Source organism: Hippichthys cyanospilos, chromosome 21, assembly GCF_059441005.1.
Source record: "Hippichthys cyanospilos isolate Australia breed blue-spotted pipefish chromosome 21, RoL_Hcya_1.0, whole genome shotgun sequence".
Taxonomy (NCBI): domain Eukaryota; kingdom Metazoa; phylum Chordata; class Actinopteri; order Syngnathiformes; family Syngnathidae; genus Hippichthys; species Hippichthys cyanospilos.
Window position 1 is genome coordinate 2825801 of NC_142389.1, and position 13796 is coordinate 2839596.

Sequence of the window (13796 nt, forward strand, 5' to 3'; positions counted from 1 at the left end):
TAAACAGAACAAAAAAATACCAGAAAATTCATTACCATTATAACATTTAAATTTTTTACTCACCAAAAGATGCAATTTGACCAGGCTATTTGTTATTTTTCAGCTATACTTAAGTTTAGAAAATAAAAATTACAAATTGCACACCTCCTTATTAAAGATTTAAGTAAACTTCCCAACTATTTAGTCAAAAACGGCATTATAAAATAAAACGCCGCTTTAGCTTAGATGGCTTCATCGCCTCATTAGCAAGCAATTGCAAACAGCAAATGGCATTTCAAGATTATTTAAAAAAATATATTAACTCATTCAGTCCGGACAATCGATACTTAAGTACATTAAAGACATCAATTTTCAGATACATAAGTATTAAATCGATGCTTTAGTATCTGGAATTAAATGTCTGGACTCTTAAAAAAAAAAAAAAAAAAAACGTGAAAAAACGTCCCTGGCATTGAATGAGATTTTTTTTTATACATAGCAATAATAACCCAAATTTCACGGACTCCCTGCCACAACAACAAGATAATTGCCAGAAAAGCAGAGTCTGAGCCGCCGAGATGCAGCCGAGACAGAGCGAGTTAAGACAAAGAAGTCGCGAGTTGGTGTGCATGCAAGGCGGGGAGAGCGGATCGGAGGGCAGCGGCCGCTGAGAGTGCGTCGGCCTGTTTGGTGACCTGCTGTGTCCAGATTACATGTTCACTGTCCCGCAGCAGGAGTGGGAGTGAGAAGGATAGGTCTGAGTGGTAAATGACCACAGCGGGCAGCGTCATGTGACTGCTTGAAAGCACTCGTGGACTTAGTGCTGGACCGGCGAGCCATTTTCTCGCGCTTTTTGCTCACGTTAAATTCTATTGACACCTTTCGTCAATATCAGGGTTACAAAAGCGAGTTTTGACTTCACTAAAGTAAAAAAAAAAACGTTTTTTTTTTCCAAAAACAAGGAACTCATCCAGTAGGGAGTGCATTAACAGTGACAGAATGCAATCAATGCCAATTTTTCCTCTTTGAACATTTTGACTATGATGCTATTTCAGTTGTGGCGAAGAGATAAAAGAATGATATGATTACTATTGAATTAGAAATTGTAATGTTCTGTGGTAAAATTGGAACAAAAGCGGCACAAGGCTGCTCACTGCAATAATGCAACTTCAATGACAAAAGAAGGAGGCACACTACAAAATCAGTTATGTTCAGTCCTAAAGGGACCTTGTACGAAATATTTTTTTCACATTTTCATTTATAGGCCATCATTGTTGCAGACAGGCAGCTGAAAACTAGCAAAACTTCAATTTCGTGCCTTACGCATGTATGTGTTTTCAGTTTAAGTGAGGTAATACTGCAGAAATATGCCTGGTCCACTTTGTAATGATTGAATATTATTTTATTTTTGTGATATCATGATATTATAAAAAAAAAAAAAAAAAAATCTGTGTAGAAAAAGGTGGCGCAAACATGGTTTTGGTAGGGTGTCGAGATGGATAAATTTAGTCGGCTTATTTTTAAAGTTGACACACCTGACTTGGTCAACTTTTTCCCCCCCAGCCCTCAAGTATACCTATGAAAATGATCCTGAAGTGTAGTATACGGAGCTAAACTGCCCACAAATTGACTTCCAAACCCAAATGTGAACAAAAGACTGCAGCCGAAAAGAGAAGTCCTTCAATATGCGTCACACCACATTCATGTTCACGCCGCTAAAAGTTTATTGCCACAACGAGCCCTCTGATTGTTTGCATCTGTGCTTAAAACCAAGGAACTCAGAAGGGTGACTCAGGTAGAAGTTGAGTACCGGACAGCCCCTCGGAGGAGCATTTTCTTTAACACTGCTCCGCTATGCGCTATAAAAGCCTTTAACTAAGGCATCTATTATGGTAATCATTTTCTGTGATAGAGTTAAGAGGATATTAAGGAATCAAACGTGGCACTATTACTGATTCCCACTCCCATTCAATGAATGAACTCAGAGAAGAGGAGAACAAAGTGCACTAGATGTGCTTTAGGGGACACAAAAAGCCCCAAGCAAAGCCTCTGGCAGAAGGATTTAAAACCTTTATGGAGCTAAACAAGAACACTTATGCCGCTAGGATCAATTAAATGACTCCACCTAAAAATACTTTGCCTCTGATGTCTTATTTTCTTCAACAAGACCACGGCTATTAAAGATACTTTCTGTTCTAGGGATTAAAATGGTGTTGTTTATATTTTTTGAAATTATATATATATATATATATATATATATATATATATATATATATATATATATATATATATATAGATATAGATATATGAGAGAGAGAAATTATTTATAAATGACATGTACTACTGCCAGTAAAATGTATAGTACTGTATTCACAAAAAGTGTTAATAAAGTAATGCATAAAGGACATGACGTAAAGTGGAAATGTTTTTTTCCAATAAGAGAAGTTTGTTTGAAAACCTGATGTTTTAGAATGCAATTCCCCCCATTTTTTGCATTAATCGTTTCAAAGGCAACTCGCGAATTTTTGCGATGACACCCGAAAACCACTAGGTGGCGCCTGCGGACAATTTATGACGTTTGCAAGCCTTTCAATGACTTCGATGATTGGCTTAGCCTGGACTTCCATAAAATAAAAAGTGACAATACTCTAATTATGACACGATAAATATTCCGATTTAACGATCTTTTAGAGGTTGATAGTAAATTTATTTTTATATTTGACAATGTTATGACCATTTCAAAGTCAGCCCAAGTTGGGTGATAATAAATCCAGGCTAGTAAAAAAAATTCCCGTACCTGGTCGAGGCACACAGAGTATACCGTTGTAAAGAAAATGTTCTATTCCAACTTGACCTTTGACCTAGCCCAATGGTCAATCATGTGTCAGCTGCGAAATAAAAAAGATGTTTGGAAACTTACTGTAGGTTGCATAACATATTGTTGATGAGGCATCCATGATGTACTCTGGACCTAGAGGAAATAAAACACAGTTTACACAATACATAACACACAATATACACAATATAGTTTCCTTTTTGCATCTCGCCTAAACTGATATTCACAAATTCTCTCGGGAGTGGAACTCAAATGATTAAATTGCTTCACTTCGCGAAGTTTAAATGATTCCCAAAACTACCTCAAATGCACCTCATTATTATGAACGGTATGACCTGTGCATAGACTCCATTAATTAGAGCCTTTCTCTCTTATGATAATGGCATTAATTCCAAATGAAGTTCTGGTGCAAGTCGCCTTCAAGGTGGCGAACAGCGAGGAAACACTTTTGAGTGGCATGAATGACTTTTTCAACAACTTCAGGTCGGATATTTTTTGTTATGGCCGATGTTTCAAAGACATGCCGAGCAACACGACATGCGCCGTCGCCGGTATTTTGTATGCACTGACAGTTACTAGGAATAGAGAAGCAAAGTTTTGGACGCGCTGGAGAGAATTAGACAGCTTGGTGCAGACAAACACGCAGGCTGGCCACTGATCCCGCTAAAATGATTTGATTAAACAAAGACAAACATAGAATAATCTGCTCTAAGAGCAATAAATCCTCCGAGTCAACACAAACTCGTGATTTGGACTCGCCTCTAAACAAGCATGATGCTCGACAAAATTAAGCCAAATCTATTTGTTTAGACGGGCGATGGTTACTCTCCAAAGCTCCATCTAAAACCGAGTTCATCCTGAAACGAAAATGTTGGCATATTTATGATAATGTCGCAAAAACGGAGAAACGGACGTACGCTAGAAAATGGTAAAAATGTACGTCAAATATATTGCATATTAAGTTATATTATATAAACACTGTGATCACGTAGATGAAAACGTTTTGTGTCACAGGTGGGGGCAATGACTCTTAATAGTCTTTTGCATGCAGCATTTGTTGGGAAAATATAACACATGGATTATTAATCACACCCAAAACTGCAGACATTGCTAAGACTGAAAAAAAAACACAAAACGATTGCTTGTCACACTTTAAAATGATCATTTTAATTCCCCGCAGCCACAACATCTCAAGCATAAACCGGAACGCGTTATCGATCCGAATGTTTGTATTCAAGGCTAATTTCCGAGATCGATGATGATGACGATTATGAAAATTTCATCGTGGCGGTGGCTGGGGATTGAGAGCATTGATTACATATTACAATCTGATCTATTTAAGACATGAGATCACTCATGTATTTTGAAATTGAATGAGAATAGAATGATTGTAGAAGTGCCCTGACTTGTCCTGTTTTTTTTTATTTATGTTTAGACCAGTCAGCAAACTTATTGTATATGCCAATCATAAAGCTGACATGGTAATTTATATGAGAAAACTTATGATCAAAACTAGAACTTCTTCCTCCTTTGTGTGTAATAATCATGGGAAATTTAGTCAGGCTATATGGGACCTGAGTGTTTTTGGCGGCACATTTCCAATGAGGCAATGTGGGGAATAAAGGTTACAATTGTCTGTTATATGATTTATTTATTTTTAAAACCCTCGTGCATACATAGTACCAATGTTGGGACGTTTTCGATGATTTCTTCGTGAAATCAAAGTAGTAAGCGTTGAAAAAAAAAACTTTAGGGAGTTAAAATTTCACGTGAGTTATATAATCACGTTAAAGTTCAAAATACAATCATGCTGCAAATTCTAAACCGTTGCAGCTTGGCGTACGAAATAATTACAACGTATATGTTCATGGGTACCAGATTGGACACACCCACATTCATTATAATTCAAATGGATGGATGGATGGATGGATGGATGGATGGATAGATAGATAGATAGATAGATAGATAGATAGATAGATAGATAGATAGATAGATAGATAGATAGATAGATAGATAGATAGATAGATAGATAGCTAGATAGATAGATAGATAGATAGATAGATAGATAGATAGATAGATAGATAGATAGATAGGCGCAATTATGGTAGACGGAAAGTATACTCTGATCTCACAACAGTCATCATTTGGGATTTAGATAATATCCCAAGTAAGATGATCAGCAAATCATCGAACAAATTGGATGGGTCTGAAGATGACGATAGATAGATAGATAGATAGATAGATAGATAGATAGATAGATAGATAGATAGATAGATAGATAGATAGATAGATAGATAGATAGATAGATAGATAGATATCCATCGAAATGTGTCCCCCTTAGACCAATCACTACAAAGCCAAGAATCATCCATTTTGTTTGGTTGGCAGCTTGAAATGTCTTTGTCTTTTCATTGCGTCTAGTTTTTCAGAAGATGAAGGACTCACCTTCCTACCGTGACTGGCTGAAGGGCAAAATTACTGGCTAGGTGGCGGAGCTGCCGCAAGGATTAATATTCCTCAAAAGCCCGGCCATTGTTTTTGATAAATCAATTTGGGAAGCCTTCCGATGGCGGATTACAGACGCGCCTCGGCCCACTTTTATCCTCTCCCTCCTCCCCGCATTTCCGCCGCAGACCCTTGACGGGTTTTAATCAAGTGAGCCGCAAAGACGGGCACGGCAACCTTCAGCAACACCGTCCCGCCGACTTGTACCACTTGAGCCGATGCCATCGCCGCCGCCGCCGCCGCCGCCGCTACAACTGACTTTGCTTTCTCGCCATCTGTCGCTCCCGTTGTTCCATCCATCCTTCATCCCCTTCTCTCTTGCACGATTCTCGTCGGTCCGTACATACCAAGCAGCACTAATGTTAAGCGATAGCGTTCCAGCGGGAGGACACTGCGGTAACGCCGCTTGATGTTTCGATTCTGTTGCGTGAAATGGGGGCCGACAGAAAACCTGACTCTCCCGACATCTTACGCGGGGAATTTTCGCGATCCTGTTCCGTTCCGTTTCATTACCTCGCACGTCACAGTTATGAGAAATTTGGAGCTTCGCCACCGAAGTGGTGGCAATTTTACTGCATTACAAAATAAATAAAGCTCTCAAGTGTGTTTATGAACTTAGAGACTGGAGAGGAGGTCACGAAACCAGATGGGAGGAGTTTGCGTTTCCACGGTATTTGATACGAGATTTTCTTTCTTTTTTTCGGTTGCTTCTCTTCAGATGCCTGTTGTGCCTTCCGCCTATGAAACAGATGTCATCGCGCACAGCTGGAGCAGGCGAGGAAATGATCAGAGAAAGCAAGCTGTTTTGCAACCTGTCCCCTTTTTCTTTCTATCTCCATAGGCTAATAAAACCCCACAATTTCACATACACCATGCAGCCATTTCCCGTAATGTGGTATATTACGGCCAACCTGATATGTGGAAACGGGAGAAGCAGCGATGAAGGGCGTGATGGAGGTCTGTGCGATCATGCGGTTGGTGGCGATGCTGTAAGGTGAGGAGTAGAACCTGTGAAAGGGCAAAGACGGGATGTTAAGACGTATTATGTCAGTATTCCGTATATAATTGTAAAAAAAACAAAAAACACCCGGAAACACTTGTCCTTGTTCATTTCTTGCAAGAAAGAGCTAGCTTTGAACTTTGAGCCCCCTTGTGATCGCAAACATACAATTGTTTGGATGTGAGCTGAGACTATCCGATTACCAAATTCATCATTAACTATTTTCGCTAACTGAATGGCGAAGAAACCAAAAATTGGCCAAATGCTCAGATTGTTATCCTCTTGTCGGGAAGTGCCGTATTTTCCGCTCTACAAGGCGCACCGGATTCTAAGGCGCACCCTCAATTAATGACGTATTTTAAAACGTTTTCCATATATAAGGCGCACCGGATTATAAGGCGCACCCTCAATTCATGACATATTTTAACCTTGTTCAATTGTAAACACACAAAAGAAACAGGTAAAGCTTACTTTATCACTTCTATGAATCCCAATATCAATATCGGTCCATATATAAGGCGCACCATCAGCTTTTTCAAAAAAATTACGACTTTCAGGTGCGCCTTATAGTGCGGAAAATACGGTATTTTCAGATTTAATTCCTGATTTGGCTTTGAAAAAAAACAATCAACGATTTTCTGAGTGTCGGAATAATTGTAAAAAAATGCTATTATACATTTGCTACAAACAATAGCACGCCCGATTTTGTGAGTAAAATCAAAAATGTTGATAAGACTTTCTGTAGATTGTAAACCTGGTTCTAACCCAGTTTTGTTGAGTGGAAACAGATATCCTGTCCACATAGTGTATCTTAATCCTGCACAGTGGATGCAGTAAATATATATTAGATATTAAACACTGTCCAGTGTCTAGAAGTGTCTTCTATTTCTTACAGAGAAAACTGGGTTTTTCACAATTCACATGAAATGGTGCTTTTTCGTTGAATAAAGACTTTTTTTTTTTAAATCCAGTCCTACCCATGTCACCTAACATGAAGATTATTTAACAAAATGTTGAATTGACATTCACTATGGTCGCACCATAATCCTAATATGCCGCATTTTTCATACACATTTATCCAAAATGTTGTATTTTACGCTGACGGGCTAATTAAGGAAAAGTGAGAAGGATTATTATTATATGCCATTATAACGTCAACATCATTCTGAAGCTCCTTTGCCATAAAAATAAATCAACAAAACATTTATTCTCTCTATAAAAATGCCTATAAAAATGACATACAGGCAAAGAAAAAAATAAGTCTAAATTCCCCTAAAAGACCTTTTGGTTAGAAAAGATTAAAGACAGATGGTGTAGTGAAAATATATATTTTGTCCACATTTTAAAATGGCAATTCATCTTGTAGCCTCAAAACCCAGGCAAAACTCACGTATATGACACATTGTTTTGTGTAAATATTACTTTATAACAGGCCCACAATCTGAACAGAAATCTTTTTTAGATGCTAATCACGTCCATAAATAAAAAACCCGCAGGTGTTTCTACCCAATTGGAAGATTAACAAAGTAATTTTGCTGAGGCATCTGTGGCTAAGGTCAAAATGTGGCATGGATTTTCCTTTCTTGACCTGGATTTCTAACCTCTGATGTTTATGTTATACTGAGGGAATTAATACTGCCTCTAAGTGTTAACATACCAGTACATACTCACATGTGGCTCCACATTGGCTATAAAAGTCTTCACAGTCATTAAAGCGCCCAGTTTTTTTTTTATGTAAACAAGAGGCCAAGATGAGTCATGTAAGAAATACTTTTATCTTTAATGTCAATTATAGCCTTTACATTTTAATTGGAAAAATGAAATGTTTTAAAGGGAGAAAGTAGACACATATGGAACAAATGTGACTTCCAAAATTGAAGAAAATGATGCAAAAAGACCAGCTGCAACTTTGAAATACTTTTCTTACCTGGATATATCCTAAGACTAACACAATTCTCCCATATTTTTCTCTTTAATGGTTAAATTCTATCCGAATCTGCTCGCGCTAACCAGAGCATTGAGGTGGACATTTTTAGTCGATTTATTTTAAAGTTGACTGCCCCGACTTGGTCGACTTTTTTGCCCAGCCCTAGTTGAAGCCTTCCACTCTTCTCTATATTTATGGCTATAATACTGCCAAGATTTTAATCGAATAGGTGATAGGAATAAAAGAGCAAGTAGTGGTGTGTTCAGGTAGGAAAAATGAAAGCTTCGGTTCTTTCCTTCCGGTTTTGAGTGAGACGGCGACCATTTACTATGTTGCGCGGACATTTATTTCTCCAGGGTCAATAAATCTCGGCAGGGCGACAAAGGGAGAACACACACAAAAATGCGCACCTATTTAAACTTATTCGCCTTTGGTGGCCCTCTGCCATTCTTTACTTGACCAGTTGAAAAAAAAAAAAAAAACAACAAAAAACTTATATTACAAGTTCATATTGATTCCCTTAATCAAAGGAGGAGTTGGAGGCACTACATTAATCTTTATGTATGGCAGTAGTATTGATTCGGTTCCCATTTGGCAAGAGGTGAGTGTATTAAAAGATGCCAAGGTCAGACTCTTACCCGTTCTGCATTGCAGCAGGATCATATGTTAATGCCATGCCAGTCTGGAAGAGAACAAAGAGTAAACATAAAAGATTAACGAAAAATGACAGGAGGTGGATGGGAAACAGCTTACAAAAAAAGCCCATTGAATGAAATGGATGATTTCATCATCGTGGTCCATCATCGTGGCCTCAAAGTAGGACCAAACTGGGAAATTAGTGACTTAGAAAGGTTTTTCATATCTACTCACAAACTTCAACTTAGTGTATCCCACAAAATACATATTTTAGAAGTTCCAACCTTTTTTTTCAATGACGTGAAATATTTTTCAACCAAGCATTTTTTGATGAAATATAAAGTCTTAGAAAAAGAGTGCGGTGCCGTCACAATATGATTTATTAAACTTTGGAACTGTAGTGGTATTTCTGGGCGTATTTTATTCCGCAAGTGCAGAAGATATGTGTGATTGTGTATGAGCATCAATTTTCTTCATTTCTGGCTAGAAAATTGCATCAGTACTGACAATAAGCATCCCTATGAAACTTCACAAAAAAAAAGCAGACAAAGATGTCCAAAGGAATCACTATAACAAAATCAAATACTCCTGTGTGGAGTTTGCATGTTCTCCCCGAGCCCGTGTGCGTTCTCTCCGGGCACTCAGGTTCCCCCCCACACTCCAAAAACATGCACGAGAGGTGTATTGGACATTAAAAAAGTTGCCCTTAGGTGTGGTTGGTTGTTGCTGGCAACCAGTTCGGGGTGTGCTCCGCCTACTGCCCGATGCCAGCTGGGATAGGCACCAGCAATCCTTGTGAGGATAAGCGGCTCTAGAAAATGGATGGATGATAAATACACAGTGGTGATCATTTGTGATTTACAATAAACAAAACGATTCATTTTCCAATCAATTTGCTCTCAAATTAAGATAATGTATCGTTCCTGTCACCAACGTGGGAATCAATCATTAAGGTCTCATGCAACCCCTGAAGTAGTATTAATTTTGGCCAGTATTGTTAACTTGGGTGTGATAGAAAAAAAAACAAAAAACTGTGATTGTTGGAAATGGTTACTAGAGTGGCGTAGGTTAAATTCCAACAAGTTCTCTTGTATGGCTTATTGGCTTGAATGGAAGCAAAATTCCGAAGTCAATTTGACAAAGTGATGAAGGATGATTTTCATCACATAAAATTCACATTTTATGAATGAAATGATAAAATGTCCTTGGGGGGAACAAAAATGAGTATTTGCGAATGAGTGTGTGCGTGTGTGTAAGGCACTCTGTAAGGCCGCTGGAGAAACCTGCGCAGTGCAATCCGTCATCTGCATTGCTGAAGGTTCTCTCCCAGAGGAGAGCTAATCCGATTTCTTTTTAACCAGAGGTTGCTGAGGACGGCAGATTTCATCGACATAAACGCACAAGCGCGTACGATCACTTGCGTACACAACACGCACTAACCCTTCCTCCATTACTATTTTCTTTTTACAGCGAGTTGGATTGTGTTCCTCTTTCCGTTCCTCCCCGTTCATTTTCTCATCTTTCTCAACAAATCTTTTGGCCTTGTTTTCGAAAAGGTTCACTTGCACAGAGCTGGGGCAACAACATTTATGGCCCCCCCCACCTGTGTCACAGACTCGTACATTTTTTTTTTCATGGATCGAGGGGTTCATGGAGACAACGTTATTGCTTTTAAATGGCAGGTTAAAAAATGAGATTAAAAAGAGATTAAAAGATGATTAAAAAGAGATTAAAAAATGAGAGATTAATCAAAAATATGTGTGATTAATTAATCGACTTGATCTCTTTTTAATCTCACAAAAAAAATAAAACGGAGACAAAGCTTCAATCAGAGTTTTTCCTTTTTCAATTTAGACACATTGTGATGTTTTAGCTGATCAAAAGCTTGATATGCAAGAACAAAAACGTGGCTTCAGTCCGTTATTTGCTTTAACAGATTTCAACAGATGCAGTTGTAAGCATTTTATCTTCTGCTGTATTTGAGACTGGTCCCGAGCGCCGGCTGTAATTTCTAATCACTGAGAGATAATCGGTTTTGGAAAAGCGGGAACAGGTTATTCTTTTTTTCTTTTATTTTTTCTATTTTTCTTTAAATAATAAAAAAAAAAAGATCATACGGAACCCCGATTGATTGATTTCAATGCTTCATGGAATCATCTCGCGGGCCGAATCAAACCTCCTCGCAGGCAGGCGTTTGGGGACCACGACCTTAAAAGAAGCGATTATTATACAGCGTCCCACCTTCGGCTGCGACGAACAACACATTCATTATTGCGTGTTCACTTGCTCACTAATAGCAACGAGACACGAGCAGCTGTCTGGTGCGCACGAAGCCTCCCCTAAGTGCTGCCCTTGGTTTGATGTGCTGATGAATTCCACAGCAAAGCATCTCCTGACCAGGGACTCGGCATGGCCAATGAGGGATTACCGATGCAGTCAGCTTCTGGCTCTGCTGCTGCAATGAGGATAAAGGGAGGAACCATGACAGGCTGAGGATGCTGCAGTTTGACCCCCAAAACTTTCAAACAGTGAAGAGCTGCAGTGACCTGCCTTCTAAAAGTCAACTCAACTGTGAAAATATGTTTCCCCAAGAGGTTTGAATACTAAAAATTCTCCATTTGTGTCTCTGGTTTTGTACTACATTTGAGGTCGGAAGTGTAGACCAATCCCTGACGTCAGCGCTTGAGAAGTAGACACAGATTGGGTTAGAACATACAAAACGTATAAAACTTGTAACCTCATAACGCCACGTATCCGTGTTTGAAAAAAAAATATTTGAATGTAATTTTCCTGGAGGACTTTGACCCATTATGAAAAGGAAAATACGGCTTGACTTGTCCAAGATGAAAACTGCGAGAGGAAGTAACGTGGCGTGAGTAAGTATAAGTAAGTGACTAATTGAGCACATCCAACAGTTACATTCTTACATTGAAATGGGAGGAGCTATTTAGCGTGTCTGACAGTGGTGGTGACATTTAGATACATTATTATTCAACTGTGAAAGTAACCTGCTTTCCTTGTGTCAGCCAATCAGCTCCTTGCACTGATTGTGTCTTGTCCAGGTGATGATTGTTATGTAATCATTTTGGAGTGTATTTATTTCCCTGTTCTTGTTGGTTCATTGTCTGGTCGGTGTAGCTGTCACTGTCCCTGAGTCAATGTTTTTGTTTGCTTTATTTTTTCCATCTACATCCTCCACGACCCTGCTGAAAAGTATCCCTTAACTCAAGCCACATTTTTATTGCATTTCCACCAAACTATAAAGGATATGATGATGTTATATAAACTATAGCAGAATGATGATTGGTGTTTAGCCTTACAGGTTTAAATTAAATGTAACATGCAGTCTGTGAAGCTCACTCACAAATGGATCACGTTTGTCTTTCGTGAAGGATAAGCGTTTGTTTTTTTGCTGAGGCACAAAAAAGAAGACAACCCCTGTCAGCTTTGTTTTTTTGTAAATTATACGTGGCAGGGCAAATCTGTAGCAAATAAACTGGGGTCGGACGGTAAGAAGCTGTTTTCAGCTCGCGGATGACAGAAAGGGTGGGGGATAAATACAGAAAAATGACAGCGGGGTTATTTTTCTTCCCACTTTGCCACTGCTGGGTGTCTGATTGCACACCGCTTGATTGCACACTGCATGGCAAAGTCCACTCACTTGTTTCTCGGGAACAACGTGGCTGACCCTGTCAATGTACGGACCTGCGGGGCGATGAGGTCGCGGTGTGGAACGATGTGATTTCGGTTAAACGCTTCACTGCTTTATAGGTGTTAGAGGCTTGCTGATCACTTGATGCACAGATGTGCGCACACATGCAGACAGAGGCGGCGTACGTTTTTCTTTTTTAGGAGCTTTCTACCTTGCACACTCCAATGCGCGCGTACGGTAGAAATCAATGTTCTCTGCTTGCGTGACACTCACCTCGCCTTCTCTGTGCCACGGCCTCCCGTTCTGAGGGTACTTGCTCTGACTCTGGCGCTTCTTTTGGCCTCCGTCGGCAAATTTACACAGCAACGGCTCCGTGGGAGCTGCAGAAGCGGAGAGAGGACAAAGCCCCGTTACAGAGGACGGCATCGGCGACCCCCGCCGCGCCCCTTTTCCAAATGTCTTCCTTCACAAGGCCTTCTATAGAGCTCTCGGGCAAAATTCCCCAGATGGCTGATGTTGGCAGGCCCACCCGAGCCCATCCCAAGCTGGCAGCGCATGAAAGAGCATTGGAGGGTATTGTTGAAATAATAATCACAGTAATCGCTCTTGTAAATACCTCTGAGATGGTTATGTGGGACCGATCTGTCAGCCGAAGCTTATTTCTACAAGGCGTTCCTGTTTGCTATAATCCCTTTGTGTTTTACTTAAACAGGCGCGGTCTCTTTTATTTGAAATGTTATGCCTTTTTTTTCCCCCTACTGTGAAGCCATCACAGCCATCGTCTGACTGGGCTGTGTCTTCTGAGTTAAGCAAAAAAGAAAGTCTCTACCTCCACTGTGCAATTACTTGGCATGAAACAAAACATGAAGGATTTCTACGGTGACCAGAGATGATTTATCACAATTATTCGTCACCATGTTTGCATGTCTGCAGTTTATAGGGTTAGGACGTGTTCTCATAGCATGTTAACAAGGCAAGTATGTTTATGCTATTGGAAAAAAAATAAAACATAATGTGATAGCAAGCCACTACACGGAAACATTTGGAAGATTTTCATGCTCTACCTTCATGGTTTTTTTTTTCAGTGTGTAAACAACGCCCCAAACACCACCGTTTGTTTCGGATTTCTCAAGTGTCCTATTGAGAGAAAGAAAACTGTAAACCAATCAAAAAAGTAAAGAAAAATCGAGAAATGCGGCGTAATGGTAGATTTCATGATAAATGGATTGTTTTCTCAGCTCGGGAGCGCAATTGTGTTCAC

General features: G+C 39.5%; 1 protein-coding gene across 1 annotated transcript in view; it reads right to left on the reverse strand.

Annotated features, from left to right (window-relative positions):
- rbms3 (RNA binding motif, single stranded interacting protein) overlaps positions 1-13796 on the reverse strand; it is a 190716-nt gene that overhangs the window by 20428 nt on the left and 156492 nt on the right. Inside the window, exons 7-10 of the mRNA XM_088404487.1 lie at positions 12809-12915; positions 8886-8929; positions 6232-6328; positions 2900-2950 (exon numbers count right to left, since the gene is read on the reverse strand). Coding sequence (XP_088260613.1) covers positions 2900-2950; positions 6232-6328; positions 8886-8929; positions 12809-12915 — 299 coding nt within the window. The remainder of the gene's footprint in view (positions 1-2899; positions 2951-6231; positions 6329-8885; positions 8930-12808; positions 12916-13796) is intronic.